Here is a 24,435-nt window from a genome sequence, read left to right as displayed (position 1 = left end):
ACTTGCAGTTTTCCTAGAATAACAGTGCCTGGAAGCAGTATGTGTACTGGGATTGGAGACCAAACTAAATACACTGAGAAAAAAAAAAGCACAACTCTGTAAAGAACATAACATAAAGCTTTGCTATGCCTAAAGGAAAGAGAATATATATACACACCCACATATATGTGCATATATATATACATATATATGTATGTGTGCATGTATACTTATGAAAGTATGTGAATATATACACACCCACATATATGTGTGTATATGTATGTATGTATGTATGTACATATATGTATATGTGCATATGTACTAATGAAAGTATGCAAATATATACACACACATATAATGTGCAAATATATATGTATGTATGTAAATATACGTGTGCATATATACTTATGAAAGTATGCAAATATATACACACCCACACAAATGTGCGTGTATATATGTATGTACATATATTTATGTGTGCATATATACTTATGAAAGTATGCAAATATATACACACCCACATATATGTGCATGTATATATATATGTATGTATGTACATATATTTATGTGTGCATATATACTTATGAAAGTATGCCCCCCGTTTTAGGGGATATTCTTAGTCTTACTCCATCCAATACCTTGGAAAATAGATGTTTAATAGAAAATACATATATTAATTAACCTAATTGGCTAATTGATATCAACTAATAATCAATGAGAGAGCACTATGCTAAAGACTCCTCAGCCATTCCTTCAAATTTTTACTCCTGGGGCAAGAGATTGGAAAGGAACCTTCAATGGGGGAAGAAAGGAGATAGGAGACTAAGAGCCAGAGACCCCGGAGGATTGTGGAGAGGGAAGGATTTCATTCCCTTTCGATCATCTGTTAACTCTCATCCCAATCAAATCCAAAAGACTTTAGGTACTGTTATTAAATACTGGGATAACAAAGACAAAATGTTAAGTAGTCTCTATTCTCAAGAAGCTTATATTTTACTAGAAGCTTTAGAAAAAGGTTCCACTTTGCATTTTATCTGCATCTCCTACATTCCCAAAGCAATAATTTGTCAGTCTCTAAATTTGTTTCAGCTTGGGGCAAAACCTTGATTGCTCCACCTTGGTTTCTGCACAGAGACAACTAAGTGTTTAGTAAAAAAAAAAAAAAAAAAAAAAAGTTTGAAGAGCTTTTATTGACCACCACACAATTCAATATGCATTATGATATGGCCACACAGGTGTATATATATATATATATATAAAACAAATACACGGATTTTTTTTTGTATGTTGCTATTGAGTTGTTTTCAATCATATCTTTCATGACCTCATTTGGAATTTTCTTGGCAAAGGTAATTTGTCAAAATATCTGGCATATGGCATATAGTAGTATATATTATTGTTTGTTATTATTTAACCTCTGATTATTATATGTAAGTATAGTGAGCAGAAGGAGTAGAAAAAATATTGAATGAGTCTGAGGACCTGAATTCAAATCCCATCTCTGACCCCTCACTACAGGTGTGGTCTTTAGCAAGTGAATTAACCTTTCTAAGTCTCAGGATTCTGATCTGTAAAATGAAGGATTGGATTAATCAAGCTCTTCGGTCTCTAATTCTATAATCCTATGATCCAATGGATTTGAAGTTAACAAATGTCAGTTTGAGTCTTATCATTGACTCATTAGTTCATATGACTGTCCCATGCATGAGTTCATGTTCCCTACAAGGGGTCACTCAAAGATGGGATCTTCAAATAAATAATTTCTTTAACAAAAACACATGCACAACAATCTCCAGATTTAAAAAAAAAAAAAACCCACAAACAAAACAATCCACCAGGCACTGAAAAAGCTCTCCACAGGAAAATCAAATTATCTATAAGAAGATTAAAAGCTGGCAAGGAAATTTCCTGTGGTGTTAGGAGCTCCCTGCCAACATTCTAAACTGTTTTTATAACCTTGTTGCCCAAAGGGCCTACAACTAGGTAGCATGTCAGTCCACCTGGGAAAAGGGGGAGGACAAGAGTGGGGAAAATACAAAACTCAAACTGCCCTACATCTACTTCATTGCTTCTTGGACTACAATAGCCCCAATTAGTGGTATAGAAGTTGAGAATTTAAAATAAGCCTTACAAATTCTATCAATATCCGGGTCCACAAAATTGATCACAAGCAAATCATTTCATCTTTCCCCCTAGAAAATGAAAGTGTTGGATTGCTTCAGAGAATGACAAAAAAATTTCTTAAACTCACTGAGACTGACTTTCTTCAACCTTAAATTGAGAAGATTAGATCAGATATCTCTATCATACATATATATATAATGTATATTAAATATATATAATGTATATTAAATATATATAAATATATATTAAATTTCAGTAGTTTTTCCTGTGATAGTATAGGTATTATGGGTATAGAGAAAATAATACTTATACTATCACAGGAAAAACTACTGAAATTTAATTTTTGAATTGAGTTTTTTTTCCTTAATTATTCAAATGTTCTCTGCAACTTCCATGTTTAATTCTGGTAAAATGAAAACAGGGGAGAACACTTTATATATGGAGAAAGCTATGGCAATAAATAAATGTGGGAGATGGAGTGTCTTGTAAGAAGAATAATAAGGTTGCCAGAGTAACTATGGTAATGTGGAAGAGAGTGAAATGAAAAGAGTGGCAAAGTAGAAAAAGATCAGATTTCAAAAGACTTTAAAAGCCAAACAAAGGGTTTTGACCCTGAAAAAATGAGTCATTACAGTTTATTGAGAAGAGTGTCATAGTCAGACTAGTACTTTTGGAAGACCACTGGAAACTGAGAGGAAAATATACCAGAATGAAAAGATATTTGAGACAAGAAGATGGACCACAAGTGCCTAAACCAGCATAATGGAAATTTCATAAGACAAGAGGAAATATATATATATAAAAGAGGTTATAAAAGTAAAGTAGACAGATTTAGCAACAGATTGGATATTCTAAGCAGGATGAAAAGTCAAGGAAGATAACTAGGTTTTGAGTCTGAAGATAATGATGCTCCCTTCAGGAAAGTTTGAAGAGGGAAGAGTTTGCATAACTGTTAGGATTACAAGGTAAGAACTCAGGTTGTCTACAAAGGTGTGAATTCTGAGCCAGAGAATTGTTTAGACAACCTGAGTTCTCATCTTGTAATCCTAACATATAACAACTGTTTAATGATCAGTTCTACCAAAAAAAATGCAAAATATACATTTAAAAAATTTAATCTGCATTATTAATATTTTCTCCATTATATACATTAATTCTAGAAGCAGCTAGATGATTGAATGGATAGACATCTGGGACTGAAATTTAAAAGACTGGAGTTTAAAGAAGACACAACTACCTGTGTGACCCTGGAAAGTTATTTAACCTGTGTTTCAGTTCCTCAACTATAAAATAGGGGTAATAATGACATATACATCTGCTTGTTGTGAGGATCAAATGAAATAATATTTGTAAAGCACTTAGGCCAATGTTTGGAACATTACAGGAACTGACTAAATGCTTATTTCCTTCCTTGCTTGCTAAAATATCAACAAAACAATAAGTTGAGCCTTAATGTGTAATTTTTGTTCCACTTCAGATGTACAAATTCAATACTAAAAATTTAACACTTGGCAGTCTCAAGCCAAACTAGCTTTAACATTTCCTGAGGAAAAGAGAATGAGTTTAAATTTGAATATGCTGAGTTTAATTTAAGATGTCCAATAGAAAGAGATGCAATAGAGAGGTCAAAGATGGATATAATCCTATGCATAGAGATGATAATGGAATCTATGGGAACTGATGAGATCATCACATCAAATAATTTAGAAGGGGAAGAGAAGAGGATGTAAAACAGAACCATATTCGTGGTTTAACAGGTATGAAATTAATAAAAATCTGGAAGTAATGTCTCAAAAAATATAGAGAAAAGCGATTATGAAGGAGAAAACGGAGGTGATGGACATTGTCAAAGACTGCAGAAAGATCAAGAAGAATGAGATTAGCAACAGTCTATTAGATTTGGCAATCAAGAAATTATTAGTAACTTTAGAAAAATTAATTTCAATTGTGTCATTAATTCAGATGCCATACTGTAGAGAATTAAGATAATGAAAGGAAAGAAAGTGGAAACCAATGAAAAGATTAAGTGAGGATTTCTTAAGAATGAAGAAAGCAAAGATGTTGCAGGCAGCAGGTAAGCAGCCAGTAGATAAAGATTGAAAATTAGTGAAAAACAAGATGATAAAGGGAAGACTTGGAGAAGATGGATTGGATAGAATCACATCACGTAGAGGGGTTTGCCTTTGCAAGAGAAAGAACCATCTTTTCATGTGAAGGAAGGATGGAGGAGGGAACAAGGACCTTTAGTGCTTTGAGATGAAAAAGTGAGAAGAGAGAGCTCTGGAATAAATAGCCTTAATATTTTTCATTGAAATATGAAGCAATGAGCATCTAGAAAACCCTTACTTCAAACTAGTTCTCACATACTTATTAGTTATGTGAAGTCATTGAAACCCAGACTTCCTTCAAAAAAGAGAAAATAGAAAAGAAATATGAAGCAAGCTCTTAGATGAAGGGATGAGAGCAAAGAGAACCAAAGGACATTTGATACAGGATTAGAAGCTCAGCCCTAGTCAATCCTATTTTACCATCATCACTTTACCAAGCCACTACATATGTAACACCGTCTACCTATTTTCCTTTACCTAATCTTGGAATTATAATCAAATTAATAGCACTTTTTGCTTCTATTTTAAAAAATGTCAATTTCCTTATGATTCCATTCATCATTCCTATGACTTCCTAGAAGAAAACATGTATTACTGATCACCACCCCTATCACCTTCACTATGTATGTTGTTTCTTCTAATTAGCACATAATTTCCTATTTTGTAGATTTTGTTAAATTATATTTTTTAAACTCTGACTCAACAAACTCCATTTCTGTTTAGAAATAGAACCAAAAAAAGGAGTGAACATGAAACTGGATTTCTGCTAGGAACTGTATACTTTTCTTGTAACTTTCAAAGCTATTCTTTTCGTCTAATTCTTTCTGATTTTTCTTTGATTCTTTTCTATATATTTAAAATATTTCAGTGACCTGATTTTCTTTATTTTTGGAGGACTACCTTAGCCTTAGGCCTTCTCTGCTTCCTTCTCCATTTGCCCTTTGATGAAAAAAAAATAAACAGAACAAAGGATCTTGTCTTTTCACAGTGCCTGATATATATCTGAATGACTTTTTTTAAAGATAGATAATAAATTTATCTATCTATCTATATATATATACATATATATATATATTGAGGATATTACAAAAGTCTTACTGTATTTTTAAGTTCTTTATATCTATATTTGCATAGAATATACATGCATAATAGCTGGGATGAATGGGGCATTCAGCAGGAATAGCACCTCTGGTGTGAGGGCTTGCCAATCCTTTGCAGGGCTATTCATGCACCTTTTGTACCTGATTCACTCAACTCTCACCTGTGGCTCCAAGAAGCTGTAGCATGCACAGCAGCACCACTCCCAAAATAACAGACAGGATAAATCAGATTGAGAATAACTTGTCTCAGATCTTTGGGAAGTTAGGGAGATGTCTACCCCAAGTGTGTGAAAACTTTCCCCAGTGGAATAGAGAGATGAGAACAATTTGTTGCAAGAGCCATGAAAGTGCCGAAGCAGGTACAGTGGAGTACTTAGAGCTTGTTCAGACACTGTATATGCATTAAGATCATTGCCCTTATGTTGATTTTTAGTGGCAAAGTCAAAATGATACTTATTTCTTGGTACTTCAATCATCTCCACCTCCTGCTGAAAACCTTGTAGTGATTTTGTCATATATTATCAACACAAGTTCATAATCATTCATAGGTTTGCTTAGCAAACTTATTTTTCTTTTTCTCTTTTTCTTTTCTTTGCTCTGTTCAGAGAAAGCTGTCTACTGCATTCTTATCAATTGATACCTGATTGTATTCAGTTTGGCATTAACTTGGATGCTTAATAACACAAGTCGATGATTTTCTTTCTTCCTCCAAGGTAGAACACATTTTGTCCCAAAGTTTGTAAAAGTTTTCCTGATGATTTTGAGAAATAAAATCAAGAAGAAGTTGACTTGGGTTTTTTTAAATAAATGTATACATTTGTAAAAATTTAACATTTATCTCGCTTTGCAGACCAGGCATATTATGCTGAGTCATAATTAAAGATAAAATGCACAAGAATATACATTTACAATTATTTTTCTGACTATAGCTATGCTTAAATATATCTAAAGTTACAAATATATACTATTATATCCATTATTACTTTAATAATAACAACAACAAATAGTAATAATGAAGTAAAAACCTTAAAGTTTTCAATGTTATTTACATACTTTATTTCCTTTGAGTGTTATTATTTTGTAAGGTCTTGATTTTGCAGAAGGGGAAATAATGCCTCTAAAAGATTAATTATCTGGCTTATGTTGAGATAATTAGTCTTGGTATGGCTAGGATATCTGAAGTGAGTCTGAGCCCATGTCATTCTGACTACAAATCTAACCTTTTATTCTCACTCCAGTGATTCCCATTTAATGGTTTACAAACACAGTGGGAGTTCAAAGGATGCTCCAAGGACTTTACACTAAAAATTCTTTAATAATGCCTTTAGCACTTAATAATTCTAAAGGGTATTATAAGTGGTATAATAAATTACCCAGGATATTCACAACACTTTATTTAAAAGGATTCACACACACACATTCACACACAAAATTGGTACTGCTGCAGACTATACTGCTGCTTGAAGAAGTAAGAGGCCAAGTTTCCCCCTTTTTTTTTCTATCATATTCTACTATGTCTACCACTATCGTCCTTTGATTTCTTGGTGATTCACCATGATTATTTTTTTAATAATGGGTAAAAACCAGGAAGATTACATCTATTTTCTAGTAGCCAAATTGACATTGTGTGCTTATATGAATACTTTTTAATCACTGACTACTCCCCGAAAAAGATTAGGTAGCATATTCACCAATGTTACAGGTGGCAATAGTCTGAAAGGGATAATTATACATTGGATGACAGAATCAAGATTCAAAAAGAGCACTAACATAATGCTAATTAGATGGAATTCAATAATGATAAATGCAGTCATAAAAGAAAAAATCTGTTTTATAAGTAAAACATTTTGGAAACATAACTAGGCAACATTTTGTCTGAAAAACATTTAGAGGTCTTGGTGGATTGTAAGCTCGATATGTTAGCAGTGTGATATGGTAGCCAAACTAAAAAAAAAAAAAAACTCGTAATTTTTTACTGTGTTAAGAAAGATACATCTTATAGGAATAAATGGGTGAGATTCCCAGTGTACTCTGTTCTCATCGATACTCGAGTGGAGGATGGTACTCAGTTTTAAGCACTACAGTTTGAGAAGGACATTGGGAAATAAAGGACATTCAGATGAGAGCAGACAATATTGTGAAATGTCTTCAGTCCATTTCATGTGAGGATTAGTTGAAGCAACTATGAATATTTAGATTGAAGAAGCCTTGAGAGGGACAGGATGTCAACTGCTGTCAAGTATATGGAAGGTTGTTTTGTGAAAGAAGAATTAAACTTGTTCTCTTTGGCCCCAGAAGACAGAAAAGCATTAGTTGACTTTTGTCAAAAAAAAAAAAAAAAAAGAAAAATAAGGTTAAAATAAGGGGGAAGGTACCTTGCTAACAATCACATTTATCCACTGGGGTTGTATGAAGAATCAGTGGGTTCCTACTTGTTGGATCTGTCTATTCAGAGGATAGATGGTCATTTGGATATATAGTGTATACTTCTTTCATGTACTGGTTGTCCCAAATATCTGGTTAGATCCCTTCTGATTCTCCAGTTCTGTAATCTTTTTTGGGATGGGAGGGTGTCATCATGATGGCAACATGTATAAGGGCACAATTCATGCCTTTGCCACTTCAGAACCCCTGATATCTCATAGGCTGATAGTGCTTTCTGCTGCTGCTCCCCAATAAGTATCATGTCTCTGCTTCTCTCTGACTCTTTCTCTCCTAAATTTACCTATTCTCTTATAATCAAGAAATTCCTCTGGACTTATTCTATCTAATACAGAGTTCCAGTACCTTTGCCACCTCACCCAGTGACTAAAAAATATCTGTCTGAGAAGGGCTGGCTGATAACTCTTTAGACATAGCCAGAACATGTATAAAAGCCAGGTAGAATGGGCCTCAGATCAGAAATAAGTCTTTTGCTTTTAACCCTATATCTGAGGTTTAGATCAAAATAACTTTGTTCCAAAAACTTTCTGGCAGGATTAGAAATTCCCGAGACCCTCTCTGGTTTTCCAGGACAAAAAAAAAGGACAAGGTCACTGTTCTCCACCCACTTGACCTAAATTTATTATGAGTATCTCTCAGCAGCAGAACTTTCATAGCTTTAGAATTCTGGTGCTCTATTTTAGCTATTGGGGGTGTGGAGTGATGGACAGAACCTTTCTGTATCTTTACACACACACACACACACACACACACTGTCCTTATTTCTATGACATATTCTTGCATCTTTGTCCTAAAATCACTTAAATATAAATGCATTTTTATCACTAGTGAATATGTGCGAGGCAGCTAATATATTTAAACTGAATATCCCCTCTCTTAGAAGTACCTGAATAATTATGTGATAAAAATACCAATTTTTTTTACAGTATGAGAGAGAAAATGCTGTACAGAACACTAGTACTCTTTTTTTGCTGCAATGATTTGCATATTCTGCTTAGTAGAAGTGTTCTGATTATTTTAAGATGATAGCTTACAACCTATCTTCTCAAAATGATGCATATCAAATCTCAGAGTTAATTCTTTTGTCTCTAATTCTTTTGGAAGCATGTGCTGCCAAAAATGATTTTAATACAAAATATATGTGGTTGGAGACCAAGGGGAAAACAAAATAAAGCAATAAATAAATATCCCCAACTTACTCAATTTGGTTTTCTATTTATTCTTCAGTCAATTTAGTTACATCCAACTCTCTTTGACCCCATTTGGAGTTTTCTTGTCAAAAAGTAGTATGTCATTTTCTTCTCTACCTCATTTTACAGATGAAGAAACTGAGGCAAAGGCAAATTAAGTCATTTTTCTCATGTCACACAACCAGTAAGTATCTGAGGCCAGAACTGAACACATGAAAACAAATGTTCCTGACTCTAAATGCAGAACTCTAACTACTGTCCTACCATGGATCCTAAAAATACATTATTTTATACATGATCCTAAAAAAATAGGTTATCTGTGCATTTATATATCCACGAACACTTTAAACTACAATTCATTAAGAACAATAAAGAAGGATGCTGGATGATGGTGTACAATGGAAAATTGCTGATCTTAAAAATAAAGGTAGAATTCTTTTCTGGGACTTGATTTATTTCCCACTTTTCATTCTAGACTATCATTTATTTTGCTTATATTTTCAAATTCATCTTTAAGAGCTATGATTTCTCTCTTAATTCATTCCTTGGAGAGGCAATATGCATAGGAAATAGAATATTAAACTTGAAGTCAGGAAGAGCTGGTTTGAAAATCAGCTTCTGAAGCTTAATAGCTCTATGAGTTTAAGTAAATCACTTAACCTTTCTGACCCTGTGTCAGTTCTCTAAATCTATAAATTATGGACAGATGGTAATCTGTGGAAGTAGAAGAAGTTTAAAATTATAGACTAGTAAACTCTTGATATCAGTAAAGTCTGAATATGACTTTTAAAGAAATGGTTGAATTAATAGGGCAGTGTTCTGGCTAAATGGATGAATATTGGCTAGCCTAGCTCCCCATCATCAGTAAGATTTTTGCCAAGTAAAGTAAAAGAATGGCAAATAGAGAAAAGAAAATAAACCCTTACCAAAAAAATGAACAGAAAACATTGAGACTAAAGAAATGAATAAACATAAAAGATCCACTCATGTAAGAAAGAAGAATGGTGGGCAAGATTGGAGGAAGAATCTCCAAAAGAAAAAGTAATTGAAATTATAAGCAAACCTCCAGAAACTAGGGTAGAACAGATGGGAAGAGGAGATTCAGAGGAATCCCCAGAGTTTTGAGAAGTTTAATTGAAGAATTTAAGTATGAAAAATGTCAATGATTTCTGATCCTTTATATTCATGTTTATTGTTATTTGTAAAGTTCATAATGAAAAGAAAGAAATGTTTTAAAATAACAAAATAATATTACCCAAGGTTTTAAAAGTATATTACCTAGACTATGACATTTATCAATAGTTATATCTTAGATAGGTACTGTTCGACAAGTCCTTAACCCAAAATGGAATAGAGGGATTAGGTTAAGAAGGATTAAATTTGGAAAACTGTATTATTAGGTGAGAACATTTTTGAAAAATGAAGTGGATAATTTTTGATTATTTTGAATTAATTTTTTTCTTGTATAAATAAAATCAATGTAGGTAAGAATAGAAAGAAAGCAGAAAATAAGGAAGAAACTTTCATAGACCAACTCTCAGACAGGATATGATTGAATTGGAATATTGCTATGGTATAGGAAATGATAATTTTGTTGATTTAGAAAAGTATGGAAAGACTTGAATTTATGAAGGAAGATATTATGGTACACCTTCAGAGAAAGAGAAGACAAGTGAAATATCCATGGTAAAGTTTTACAAGTATGTGTATGAATATATATGTGTATATATGCATATGTTTATATATCTATTATGTATACATTCATATATGTTATCCACATTTAATGTAGCCACATTTAATTGTAGCCTTCTTTAGGGCTATGGTGGAGAAAAAGGGGAAACAAAGTAAAAATTGCATAGCATAGAACAAAAGAAAATCTACAAGAAAGCAAAGCTTTGGGTAGCTTTGAAAATAATGTGTAGTATTTTATCATATAGGTTTTCTTAAAATGGAAAATTATTGTTTTATATCGAATCTATGTTCTACTGTATACATGGCAATTTATATCTAAATTTAAAATGAATAAAAAATTTATCAAAAAAAAAAAGAAAGAAACATGTGCAATGTTTTCAAAGAAATATTTCAAATAGCTTTTATATAGCTACATCATGTAATGCCATGATCTTGAAGGGTCAAAATTCCAAATAATCTAAAAGAGAATGGCTAAAAATATTCCCTTCAAGCACCATAAAGCATCATTTAATACATATTTTTAACCTCTTCCACTGTCACAGATTATAATCTTTCTATGATTCATAGTCTGAGGGAATTACCTAGAATTGAGAAATTAGGTAAATTGCCCATACCCACATAGTTATTAAATATCAAGAGTGAGTTTTTCAACTCAGCTCTTCCTGACTCAAGTCCAAAATTCTGTCTACCTATGTATTTTGCTTTTCAAAGAAAAAAATTTAGGAGAGAAATTATAACTCTTAAAGTAATTTGAAAAGGTAAGCAAAAGAAATGATAGTTTAGAATAGAAGGTAAAAGACATTAATAGTCAATCTGTTGGAAAACTGAATAGCAGAGACAGAATAGAAAAATGCAGAATTATTTTTAAAAATTAGATCAAAATATTAAGAAAGCAAAATTAGAAAACATAAGTTCTCTAAAGACTAAAGTAATTACAGATCTGAATTAACATATCAAGAAAAATGAATAAATTTGGCAACTATTGAATGAGACTGTTTAAGAAGTATGCTTATTTTCACCTTTACAAATATCATTATCACCTTTACAAATATTAATCATGTATTAAGTAATAATTTATGGAAAAATAAATTTTTTGTAAATTGGATTGCAACTTGAAATTCTAATAAATATCATGTAGAAAAATAAAATTAATTCAATTAGTACAAGAAGAAACACAATCAATTGGAAAACAAGTTACATAAAATATTCATCTAAAGGTTGTTTTCCAAGATTTTAAAACTAATAAACATCTAAACAAGAATCATTAAATAGTAAAAGAAAATAATAATTCTCAATTTAAAAAATTCAAACTATTAATAAACACAATTACTAATATTAAAAGAAGTAAACTCTGAAGTTTTACTTCATTCCTCCCTTAAAATCAAAGATGATAAAATTTTAGGAGTAATCAATTTTGAAGAATCAATAGTAAAACAGGCATTGACTGGTGAAGTTGGAATACATTGCAACCCCTCTGGAAAGCAATTTGGTATCCTGTAAAGAAAGTGACTAAAATATCTATGCAATTTGACCTAGAGATCCCATTACTAGGCATATGCCCTGAGGATAATAAAGATATATGCCACCTTATTCATGGCAGCATTTTCTTTTGAAGCAAAAAATCCATCAATTGAGAGCATCATAAACAAATTATGGTATATGTATGTAATGGAATATCATTATACCATAAATAATGACAAACATGAAAATTTCAAAAGAAAACAACAAAAAAAAACAGTCTATATGGAACTAATATGGGTTGAAAGAACAGGAAACCAATTGATATAATGTCTATATAAAGAGAAATAAGAATAACAAATGAAATAATGCAATATGGGTATAATGACTAAGCTTGTCTCTAAAGATCAACTGTTGACTCAGTTAAAATATATGTTAATAAAGTTTTTAAATGTTTTGTCTTCTTTTTATCTTTATTAGAAGAAGTTAATTGATGCGTAATGAAAAGGGAAGAGAAATCTTTAAAATAAGGGTAATACCTGTCAGATTGGCTAAAATGATAGGAAAAGATAATGCCAAATGTTGGAAGGGATGGGGAAAACTGGGACACTGATACATTGTTGGTGGAGTTGTGAACGAATCCAACCATTCTGGAGAGCAATTTGGAACTATGCTCAAAAAGTTATCAAACTGTGCATACCCTTTGATCCAGCAGTGTTGCTACTGGGCTTTTATCCCAAAGAAATCTTAAAGAAGGGAAAGGGAGCCACATGTGCAAAAATGTTTGTAGTATAGTAGTGGCAAGAAACTGGGAACTGAGTGGATGCCCATCATTTGGAGAATGAATGGCTGAATAAATTGTGGTATATGAATGTTAGAGAACATTATTGCTCTGTAAGAAATGACCAGCAGGATGAATACAGAGAAATTTGGAGAGACTTACATGAACTGATGTTGAGTGAAATGAGCAGAAACAGAAGATCATTATACATGGCAACAAGAAGACTATATGATGATCAATTCTGATGGAAGTGGCTCTCTTCAACAATGATCTGATTCAAACTAGTTCCAATTGTTCAATGATGAAGAAAGCTATCTGCACCTGGAGAGAGACCATGGGAACTGAGTGTGGTTCATAACAAAGCATTTTCACTCTTTTTGTTGTTTGCTTGCAAATGCAAGTTTCTATTTTGTTTCTTAAAGAAAAAAAACTGGTTTGATTGGATTTTTCTTCTGTGGCATGATAATTGAATAAATATGTATGCATATATTGGATTTAACATATATTTCTACCATCTTAACATATATTGGACTACTTGACATCTAGGGGAGGGTATGGGGAAAGGGGGGGGAGAATTGGAACACAAGATTTTGCAAGGGCTAATGTTGAAGAATTGCCTATGCATGTGTTTTGAAAAATAAAAAGCTTTAATAATAAAAAATAAAATATCCATAAAAATAAAAAATTAATATAAAATTTGTTTTGCTACATATTATAGATCTTGTTTCATTGATGACTCCACACCCTCAATGTACACATATTTCCTCTATTTCTTCATGGTTTGCAATTGTCATACATGGATTTGTTGCCCATTTAGTTTATAAAGGACAATGAGTTCCTGTTATATGATTGTAGCTATTTGATTGAGTCTTTGAAGGTATCCTATAAATACTAACTTTTTATAGCCTGCAATTATATACTTCATAGTTTCTGTTACTTAACTAAGCATAATTTACAGTGATAAGTAAAACTCATTACTGGATATATTTTCTAAAGTTTTTGGTGACAATAACATGATTATGAATCACTATCATATACATTTGTTTTTATAAGAGATCTATATGACTCATTTTGTCCCATATATATTTTTGTTGAATTCAACAAACCCAGTGGCTATCAGTCTTTATTGTTGCTCCATAATTTCTTAACCTTGTACAAGTTTTTGTTTAAACATTTTTAGAAGCATTGTTATCTGTTTTACTCTATCAAAAGTATTCATGGCATTTTATAAGTATTAATTGTTCTAACAGTTTTTCCTATTAAACATTGACTTCAGGATGCTGTTTTATCATTAAAGTATGTGGTTTCAATTTTCTTCTGTTTTTATGCTCAATGACTAAGGTTTCTGAAAATGTTACTGCTATCCATTATTCAAATTTGACTTCCAAGTTCAAACTCTAAGTTTTTAGTCTCTTTATTTCCGATTAAGAATGTTATACTCAACTTTTAAATGACATTTTGATAATATTGGAGGATGCTTCTACAAGATGAAATTGATGATTAATGTATTTTTTCACTGGAGTCATATAACTTGATATCAACCTTTCTTTGTTTGGTATGATTCCTTCTTTAGAGCAGTGATAATGGATTGTTAGGCACAACCTCAGTAATGTTACTCATAATTGTGGCTGACATCATTTTATATCTTTTTTTCCAGTAGTATATTAGAAAAGTAAATATAAAACATTTTTTCCTGTGGACATGTGTTCTTTTTACTGAAGTATTTTATGTATTTGTAACATATGGCCAAGCCATGAGTACAGAATTAAGCATTACAATATTTTTAAAAAGGTAAAATAAATGTTACTCTCTTTTCAGGTGACTTGTTCAGTAGTCACCCAAAATATGAGTTGATATTTTCACATCTGAAATTTAGGGGCATACCAATCTTGCTTCTTAGGTAAAGGACATGTTTCCTTTTAAATGTTTATAGACTGAGCAGTAAATATTGTAAATGCTTTTTAACAAGTATATAAACAGGTAATTTGAAGGGCTTTCTGGTGGCCTCCCTTTTATATAATATGTGATCATTTCTGTTAAGATGGAATCAGACTTATTTGAGAGAGAAAGCTGTCAAGCTGGCTTACTAGTACTAATTTTATATATCACTATAAAACAATTAGGCCAGTAATTTTCAACCTTATCCCAACTTACCACTTTCCTGTTCTGAAGAAAATCTTATCTCGTTTGAGGTAATAGTTCTATCACTAATATTAATGATATGAAAGACTTCAGTTTGAGAACACTTTGTCCAATTTATTCTCTCATTGTTTTCTTTTTAACCTTTATTTCATTATATTACCTGCTTTCTTTTGAACTTTTTTGTATGATGATCTTTTTTCCATCGCTCTTCAGTTTTGTTTTAAAATTTCTCTTAAGTAAATGTAACTTCAGTTCCACAGAATGGTCTTATAGGTGATATTCCTGGTTCCCATCAACTCAGTAGGATATGAAAATATTATGCCACTGAAGTTAAAAATAACTCTACCATAAGTGGTGTGTACATCCAATATTTTATCATTTTAAAGTTTTCTTTTTCATAGTCCTATGCATTTGTTTCTATATTTCATCTATTTTGTATATATTTAATATTACCTTCTTACATACAAGTTGTCCCCTTCATTAGAATATAAGATCCTTGAGGGCAGGGATTGTTTTTGTCTACATTTTGCCAAATCTTCGATATTTAGCACAGTTCCTGGTAAATAATAAGCACTTAAAAAATTCATGATGATTATTTGATTGATTTGGAAGAAGCCACTCACCACCATATTTTTCTGAAAGCATCTTATGGCAGGAACTTCCTACACTATTTCTATATGTCTATCACAATCCTCTCATAAACCAAAATCATGTCTCAAGTTGCAAAACATACTCACAGGAATACATAGCAGATTTTCCCTATGATATCTGAGAGGTGGCTAAAATAATCCTCAATATTCTCTAGGAAGTGAGGTCCCCTTTAAGGATTTCCCATGTAAAAGAAAAGCATGAGAGATATATAATAATATACCAAAAAAGAAAGAAATATAAAATTGAAAGTGAAAGAGATAAACAACTTGAAAATTACAGATTATTCTCAAAACTATTCTCCTAAAATGCAGTAGCACATGCAGAATCAAATAGTGATTGGGATATTTTCTTGAAGGTCAGTGAGAAATAGTGGGGAAAAAAACTTGTAGGCAACAAATATGTCTAAAGCAAAGTAAGAGAGAAAAATCCTTCTATCTCATTTCTCCTGATCATGAAGTCTCTCAATTGTACAGGCAACTCTTTAAACTATATCACAGTAAAAGTTCTCACTTGCATCAGTAAAGAAAATATTCTCATTCCAAGTTTCTCTATATCAATGAAATCATAGTTCTAATCCCTATACCAATGCTCTCTTCTTTTATTCTTTCCAGTTCCATAAACTATTACCATGAAGAGAAACGGGTTATTTGCTCTTTCATCTTCAAAGAATACAAGATGATGTTATGATGGGTTTGTTGTTCTCTGAGAGGCTTTTCAGATAAGCTCCAAGTGAAATGAGTTATTTGATAGTTGAATAACCTGGGAAATTTAAAGATAAATCAGCCACACATTCAATAAAATAGACAAGCTAGTAGATAACATTTAAGCAATAAGAGATTGAACTAGGAGAACCTAGGAGCAATGAAATATAATATTGATAATACTAGTTTATTCCTCCCAGTATCCCCAAGAATGAAAATTAATGAGTTGATAGACTTTTTAAAAATTGTTTTTAAGGAGCATTAATAAGCACATACCATCTGCCAAGCATTATGCTAACTCTAGAAGGTAAGTGATATTACTGTAAAGAAACTGAGACAGACATAGGTTAAGTGGCTTACCTAAGGATGTATAACTAGTAAATGTCTGAGGTCATATTTGAGCTTCCTAATTCCACATTCAATGTTCTATTCACTGAACCACCTAACTGATTTGACAATATCAGAACCCTAAATTCAAGAAATTGGATTAATAGTATGTAGACAATATTTAGTCTTAAAATACAAATATTTAAAGTACTATCATGCTTGGTAGTTCATCTTGTGTTTTGCTGGACAGCAGTTGATGGTTCTCCTTATTATTATCACCCTTCACACAGATGCAGGATATTTATTAAGTTGCAACAGTCTGGTATATGAAGTATATAACATTCTGAAAGGCATAATCTTATTGAAGCCAGGAAGGTCAGAATATGAAGTAGAACAGAAGTTATATTTAAAAATGAAAGGTAAAAATATCTACATGCACTGAAAATTTTAAAATTTATAAAATGATAATTCATCAAGATAAGAAAGAAGTTTACACAAATATAATATACAAATAAACTATATATGGTTAAACAGCAATTTAATAGACTTTCATAAAATGTCTATAATCTGAATTAAAGAATCAAATTTGCTGCTTTATATTTATGTCTGAGAATGTAATGGCTAATTAACTTTTAGGAAATAGGGCACAAAGAATATGACAATGTAATTTTTAACAACTAAATATACTATATAAAAAGTCAAAAATTTTCAGATTCCTCACTTCATTTATACTACTAAATATTTTAAAACCATTTCATTTCCTTTTTCTTTTCTTCCTTTTTAAGTCCAGATTTATTATTCCACTAATGATGGCAACTCTGGTGAGGAAACCTCCTCTGTCAATGCAGTTGAAACTCTAGACTTAAAGAAGTTGCACAGAAACAAGAAAATGGTATTTACACACATATATTGTATCTAGGTTATACTGTAACACATGTAAAATGTATGGGATTACCTGCCATTGGGGGGAGGGAGGGGAGGGAGGCAGGGGATAATTTGGAAAAATGAATTAAAAAAAAAAGACGAAGAAGAAGTTGCACAGAGAGTTGAAAAGCTGAATAAACTGCCTAGTGTCACATAAAGAGTTGATATCAGAGAGGAAGCTTGAACTTCTATCCTCCTGATTCGTAGGCCAACTTAGTGACTACTGTTTCATAGTTGATCAAAATATGGAGAAATTACTTACATATCAATAAAAAGGATATGGACATTCGTTTTGGTTGCTTTATTGAGATGCACAGCTTGTAGAACACTGTGAATGCTATTCATGGTACCACACATAAACAAATAATGAAGCAGGGTCAAGATTGTCACCTGTTTTAGAAAACAGAGGAATAGTCCGATACCCTGTAAATGAAATTATAATTGGCTAGATTAATGAAAATAAGTAAATTAAAGGTTGCTATAGTACTGCTACAGAAAAATAATGATTTTTTTGCTAGGCAAAAAAATATTAATAATACAAAACATCTGTTTTAAATTTTCTAAAATCAAATGATCAGTTTCTATTCTTATGTTTAGCATAATTCCGATATCCATTCATGATTAAGAACCAGCACAATAATAGTTGAATGTGGGAGTCAAGTGATGTGGCCTAATTATTGAAGAAGGCTTTCAAAAATGGTAATTGGTGAAATTCCTTTTGAAGCTACTGTAAAAATGCCATATGTTCTCTGTGATCTACTCTTGGGGAAAGAGAACTGATTCTACCACTACCTCTCTTCTTCTATTAAAGCCACTGGACCTTTATCAACTTCAATCAAGTTAACATAACATTGTCAAGAGGCACTATAAGTAGAGACTCCATCAGTATAATAAAACAAGGACCTTTTTGTTGATGTCTTGATTGACTTGTTCTTAACTATGCAAACTACCTCAGACTTGGGCCAACAGTATTTCCAGGTTGTTTCCCAAACTCTTGGTACTTTCATCTCTGTGATCTCAAATTACTTCCTAACCAACTTTCCACCAAAGATCTATCTCTTCCTCTTATATATATAGTCTTTTCACTTCCTGATATAATCGAAACCTACGTTTCCTTTGAGGAAGAAACTCCCCTCACTCATCCTCTCCAATCCTGGTCCTTTTATCCCTAACCTTCCCACTCCCAAAAAAACAGAACAAGGAAGGGGAAAATAATATGCTCTTTTCTCTCCAATATCATCTTTAGATTCTCTGTCACTGATATTTGACAATTTCTCTTCACTTAAAGCTCATCCTATCTGATTCTTGAATCTGCCTTTTACTTGAACATATATTCCTCAATTATTTCACCCGATTTATGATCTTCATCTCTACATCACAGTCTAACAACATTTTAATAATTTAATTTTTAAAATTAATTGGATTCTTCTTTCTTAATATCTTAAATTCTCTAGATTGTCATCTTCACACTATTGCCCATTCAAAGGTCACACCTTATACCTCACCATCACCCAGAAATCTCTCCCTCCAAGATCTCAAGGTGAAATTCCTTTTCTACCTCAGTTTTCTTTTCAAAAGATTCTCCCTTGGACTTACTTTTTCTAAACTTTCTTCTCACCCTCACTTAGAATTCTAGTCCCTCATTCTTTTTCTTTTCCAGGTCTGTCATTTTTTTCTGGTCCCACTTACTCTAAGGTCAACTGTTTCAGTACACTCTTCTTCAGTTTGTGTTTACCTTACCCCGACTTTCTTCTATTCCTGTTTTGTTCCAAAACTACTCCTGAGATGCCAAAAACTTTTCCCCCCTGAGGTAATTGGGGTTAAGTGACTTGCCTAGGGTCATACAGTTAGGAAGAGTTAAGTGTCTGAGGTCAGATTTGAACTCAGGTCCTCCTGACTTCAGGGCTACACCACCTAGCTGCCCCCAAAAAACTTAAATAATCAAATAAAAAAATTATATGTTAATGTTTTATGTTATCTATCCTCAGCCAGATCCCCTTTCCTACAAGACTTTTATTCATCTGTCAATTTCTGAAAGGTAAGATTCTATTATAATGTGCTTCTACATGGAGCAGTAAGACTTGAGGTTAAATCTCATTTCTGAAACTTCTGTGATTCTCAAGCAACTCACAAGAAAATGAATTATAGAAGAATTGTGATCTATATTGTAGAGGGAGTTGCCACACAAATGTAACCCAGGTCCTCACTGGTAAAGAGGATGATAACTCTGCTTTATATTTGCATAAGGGATAAAGTTGGGAGGAGCTTGAAAGAAATGTTTTTGTTTCTATCTTTCAGAGAGAGTAAACATTATTCCAGCTTTCTTCAGAGAGATCCTTAAAGGAAGAAAAAGACTTTAGGCAGAAGCCCAGTACCTTGAGCATATCCTTATATAAATTCAGCTTGCATCACTAAGAGACTTCAAGGAATTTCTGCTAAGGTAAATTAGGGATTATCTCTCTTTTGGTTGATATATCTCACTCCCATTTGGAGGGTTAAGTCACTCTGTATAATGTCTGGCAAATTCTAATCTGTATAACTTCTTTAATTTCTGTTTACTATCACCTTAGATAAATAGGTTTATTTGCTTTTTAATATTTGTGGTGGTCTTTTTGTAACTAGAATTTGGTAGAAAGGGAATTTAGATATATAGCCTTGGAAACACCTTTTCCATTAAAGGGTAGCCCATTAGGAGAGTCCACATCACTTATCACCTAAACAATTTTAATAGGCTTCTACCTCACTTTAGTCTTTCCTGCTTTCAGATAACAAAGTACACTTCCTAAGGTAGCTGACCATATTAGTCCCTGACTTATATTCAAGAAATTCCATCCTGGATAAAATCTATATTCAGCCTGACATGTGAGGCCCTCAAAAATTTGGTTTCCACTTACATTTCCAGTCTTTATAATATTTTTCACATAATTTCCTTTCATGTCACATTGAACTTCTAGATGGTCTCTGTTTTCTCCTATCTTAAGGATTTCATGCAGACTACAGTGGAGTTTCCTCTATATCACTATCTCTTAAAATCTTGATTTGCTTTCAAGATTCAGCTTATGTTCCTTTTCTTTCATGAGTTCCCTTATCTAAAGTTGAAAATTATTTTCCCCATACTTCTTGGAGTATTTTGTCTAGACCAATCTTAACTAACCACATGACATTCCTTCTTAGGGTTACACTTATTTTTGTACAAAGATTATATTCTCTATTAGCCTAAAATCTTTATAAGGGCAAGAACCAAGTTGCCTTTTATTGTTGTATCCTTAGTTACTTAGCATATTGAATTAAACATTGTCAGTATTTGAATAGTTTGTAGAAACTGAAATAATAATTTTAGAAAAATCACCTTTATCCATGCATAGCAATGGTAATGTATATTGTCCAAGGAATTCATTTGAACCTATTGTAGCCTGATTTTCAGCAACAAAACGTACTAGTGCCATTTCTGGGGCATGGATGGTAAATGTAAAAGTTTCGTTCCATCGAGGAGAAAAAGCTGAAATGTAAAATAACAAATACAATCAAAGAAATAAGCTCATCTTTGAGGGAAGAAAGGTTAACTTATGTATGTAGCTTTTCCTCTATACCCTTGTAAGACTAATAATATGAAGAAAATGTTATATTTCATCATTTTATTTAATCATCTTTTTCAATATAGGGTGGCTGATATATGTCTGTACTGTTATTTTTTAAATATTCTTAATTCTCCAAAGATGAATATTTTTACATATAAACAACAGTATGAGATAATTATATGTGAAATAAAAATTCTATTCTGCACAGCCTACTTAAAAAAAATTAAAATGTGTGAAATTCAACATGTTTCTTTCAACACCTGTCCTATTTCTTTCTAAACTTCTTTCTTTTATCCTCTGCGCATTATTTTCTTCTTTTCTTTTTTTTTCTTTTTTGGGGGCAATATTATTCTTAGTTTCCCTCTTATCTCTAAGTGCTCCCAAAATATAATCCTTATGATAAATAAGTAATCAAACCAGCAAATTAACACATTTGCTATATCTAAAAAATGTATGTTTCATTCCATGGCTTGAGGCTATGGAATTATCATTCTGTTTCACAAGAAGTGGGTAATATGCTTCATTCAACACTGGTCCTTTTGAGTCATAAGTAGTAAGTCAATTAATCAGAGGACTTAGTCTCTCCTATTTGTTTTTTTTTAATTAATGTTATGTTACTAAGTAAATTGTTCTACGATTCTTTGGTTTATGAGCCTATAGCTGATATGATTGGGTCAAAGAGTGTTTGCAGTTTGGTATTTTGAGAGAACAGTGCCAAATTATTTTCTAGAATGATTAGGTCAAAGGATACCAGTAGCACACCAATTTTCCTGGATCCCCTCCAATAATTTTCATTTTACTTTTTTTTAATCCTTACTTATCTGACAGGTGTCAAAATTCTTCAAAATTTCATTTCAGTCGATCAATGAAAATTAAGTGCCTATTATGTGATAGGCTCTGTGCTAAGTGCTGGTGATACAAATATGAAAAAAAAATGATCCTTACCCATAAAGAGCTTATAATTTAATGAGGGAAGACAAAATACAAAAGGAAACTGAAAAAGAGGAGGGTGGGAAATGAGGTACCCAGCTTGAGAGTAAAATGAAGTCCAGTGCAAAGGAATATAGCTTGTGAGAAATAAGGTACCAAGCCACTTCTTTCTTCTTCTCCCCAGTACTCCAATAAAATTTGATATATCAGGAACAATGTAATCTCCAAGGAAAATTTCTCTAGTTATTAGTGATTTGCTGCATTTTATATGACTATTACTAACTTGGATTTCTTTAGAAGAATTTTCTGTTTATTTAACTCATCATTTCCAAATGTTTCATTTTTTAAAATAAATTCTTCTTAATGTCTTTTTTGCATCATCATTATTTTCCATAATATCTTTCCTCTTCCCTTGCCAGATAACCATTATATATGATGAGTCATAATTTTCAAAGCCAAAAAGAGGAAAAATCAGCATAACTGATCATCAAATTGATAAAAGTCCTAAAACATATGCAATGTACATTATCTGTGGACCTTCAACTTCCATGATGGATGGGTTGAAAGTATCTTCTCATTTAAGTCATGCACAATTTTAATAATTTCTTAGTCAATAGATTTTTTTTGTAGGCAGTTATTTTTTTCCTCTCCATTTACATTGCTGTACTCATTGTGTATATAGTTTTCTTGGCTCTGTTTACTTCACTATTAATCAGCTCATGTAGATATTTCCATGCTTCTCTATATTCATCACATACAAAATTTCTTACAGCATATTAATATTTTATTTCTTTTATATACCACAATTTGTTTATCCATTCCCAAAACAATGGATATCTATTTTGCTTCCAGTTCTTTGCTATCACAAAATGAGATGGTAGAAATTTTGTGACAAAAAAAAAAGAAATTTTGTGATAGAGAAAACCAGACAAACAATTTTGTAGCATTGCCAACATTTTGTATAGCTACCAGAGTTGTTTCACTTTTCTGTAAGTCATGTAATTTCAGGTAACTCATTTATTACTGTACCAATCACTAACAGTTTTGCAGGATTCAGGTGATTGCAAACTGTCAGAGTCCCCAAACTTTGGAAAATCCTTAAATCAAAAATAGTAATGTTAAAAAACAGTAACTGCACTTCACTATAAAAACCATCATAAATCTCTCTTTAGGGACTTGCTGACTACTGAGGGAGTCCTGGACTCATTGCAACTTTTCATAGCTCAGACTTTGTTTTCTCAATTATTATAAATTCATACAATAGACTTTTATGGAGAATTTCTACAAATGATTGTCTCCTTGGTATTTGAATCCAGTAATATAGTCTCTGGTTTAAAAGGAGTGAACATTTCAGTCATTTTATTTGTACAATTCCAAAATGACCTCTAAAATGGTTATACCAGTTCATAGCTTCACAAACAATATGTTATTTTGATAATTATTCTCCAACCTTCCCAGCATTGACTGTTGTCATTTTTGTCATTTTTACTAATTTTCAGAGAATAAGGTGAAACTTCAGAGTTATTTTATTTACATTTCTGGTATTAATAGTGATCTGGAGTATTCTATCCTGTGATTGTGAGTACTTTGCAATACTTTTATTGAGAACTTTTTATATTGTTTGACTACTCATTTATTGGAAATGGAAATTAGTTATATATGTATGTTTATATGCATATATATTAATTATTTATATATCCTGCATACTAAAATTTATCAAAAAAAAAAAAGTCATACAATGATTTTTTTCTACTCAACTATTTCCCTTCTAATCCTCATTGCTTTAATTTGTATGGAAGTTTTTTTGGTTTCAAGTAATCAAAGTTATCTATTATTTTTTGCAGTTGTCTGTATTTTTTAAATTTGATTTTTAATATGAGGGTCTCATATCCATTTATAATCTATTGTAGAATATGGTATGAAGTTTTGGCTAAAGTTAATTTTGCCAGACTGATTTGCAGTTTTTCCAAGCAGTTTTTATCAAATAAGAAAATTTTCCCAGGCAATTTACATTTTATACTTTATCAAACAAACATTGTTACTGAATTCCACTGTTTATGATTCTCTGTCTCATTTTTCCCATTAGTTTATATCTCCATTTTTAAAACAATAACTAATAGTTTTGATGAGGGGTGCTTTAAGAGATCTGTGTTTTTCTCCTTCATTCCTATTTCTTTTCATCATTTTCTCTGATGTTATATAATTTTTATTTTTCCAAAAAAATTTTATTATTGAGTCCTATAAAGTATTCCTTTGGTAATTTGATTGTCATAACATTGAAATCATAAATTAACTTTGATAATTTTTA

The 24,435-nt window shown here is 31.8% G+C and overlaps 1 protein-coding gene across 5 annotated transcripts in view; it reads right to left on the bottom strand.

Moving 5' to 3' along the window:
- Nucleotides 1–17,905: 17,905 nt before the first annotated feature.
- The window catches only part of PLCZ1 (phospholipase C zeta 1), an 86,224-nt gene continuing 79,694 nt past the window's right edge, over nucleotides 17,906–24,435 (bottom strand). For all 5 annotated transcript variants that reach the window (XM_074268940.1, XM_074268938.1, XM_074268939.1 and 2 more), the window contains 2 exons: nucleotides 20,969–21,118; nucleotides 17,906–18,042 (listed from right to left, as the gene is read on the bottom strand). In XM_074268940.1, coding sequence (XP_074125041.1) covers nucleotides 17,957–18,042; nucleotides 20,969–21,118 — 236 coding nt within the window. In that variant the 3' untranslated portion in view covers nucleotides 17,906–17,956. The remainder of the gene's footprint in view (nucleotides 18,043–20,968; nucleotides 21,119–24,435) is intronic.

Source organism: Sminthopsis crassicaudata, chromosome 5 (assembly GCF_048593235.1).
Source record: "Sminthopsis crassicaudata isolate SCR6 chromosome 5, ASM4859323v1, whole genome shotgun sequence".
Lineage (NCBI taxonomy): Eukaryota > Metazoa > Chordata > Mammalia > Dasyuromorphia > Dasyuridae > Sminthopsis > Sminthopsis crassicaudata.
The sequence above is the reverse complement of the archived record's forward strand: the minus strand, read 5'-3'. Positions and strand labels throughout refer to the sequence as shown.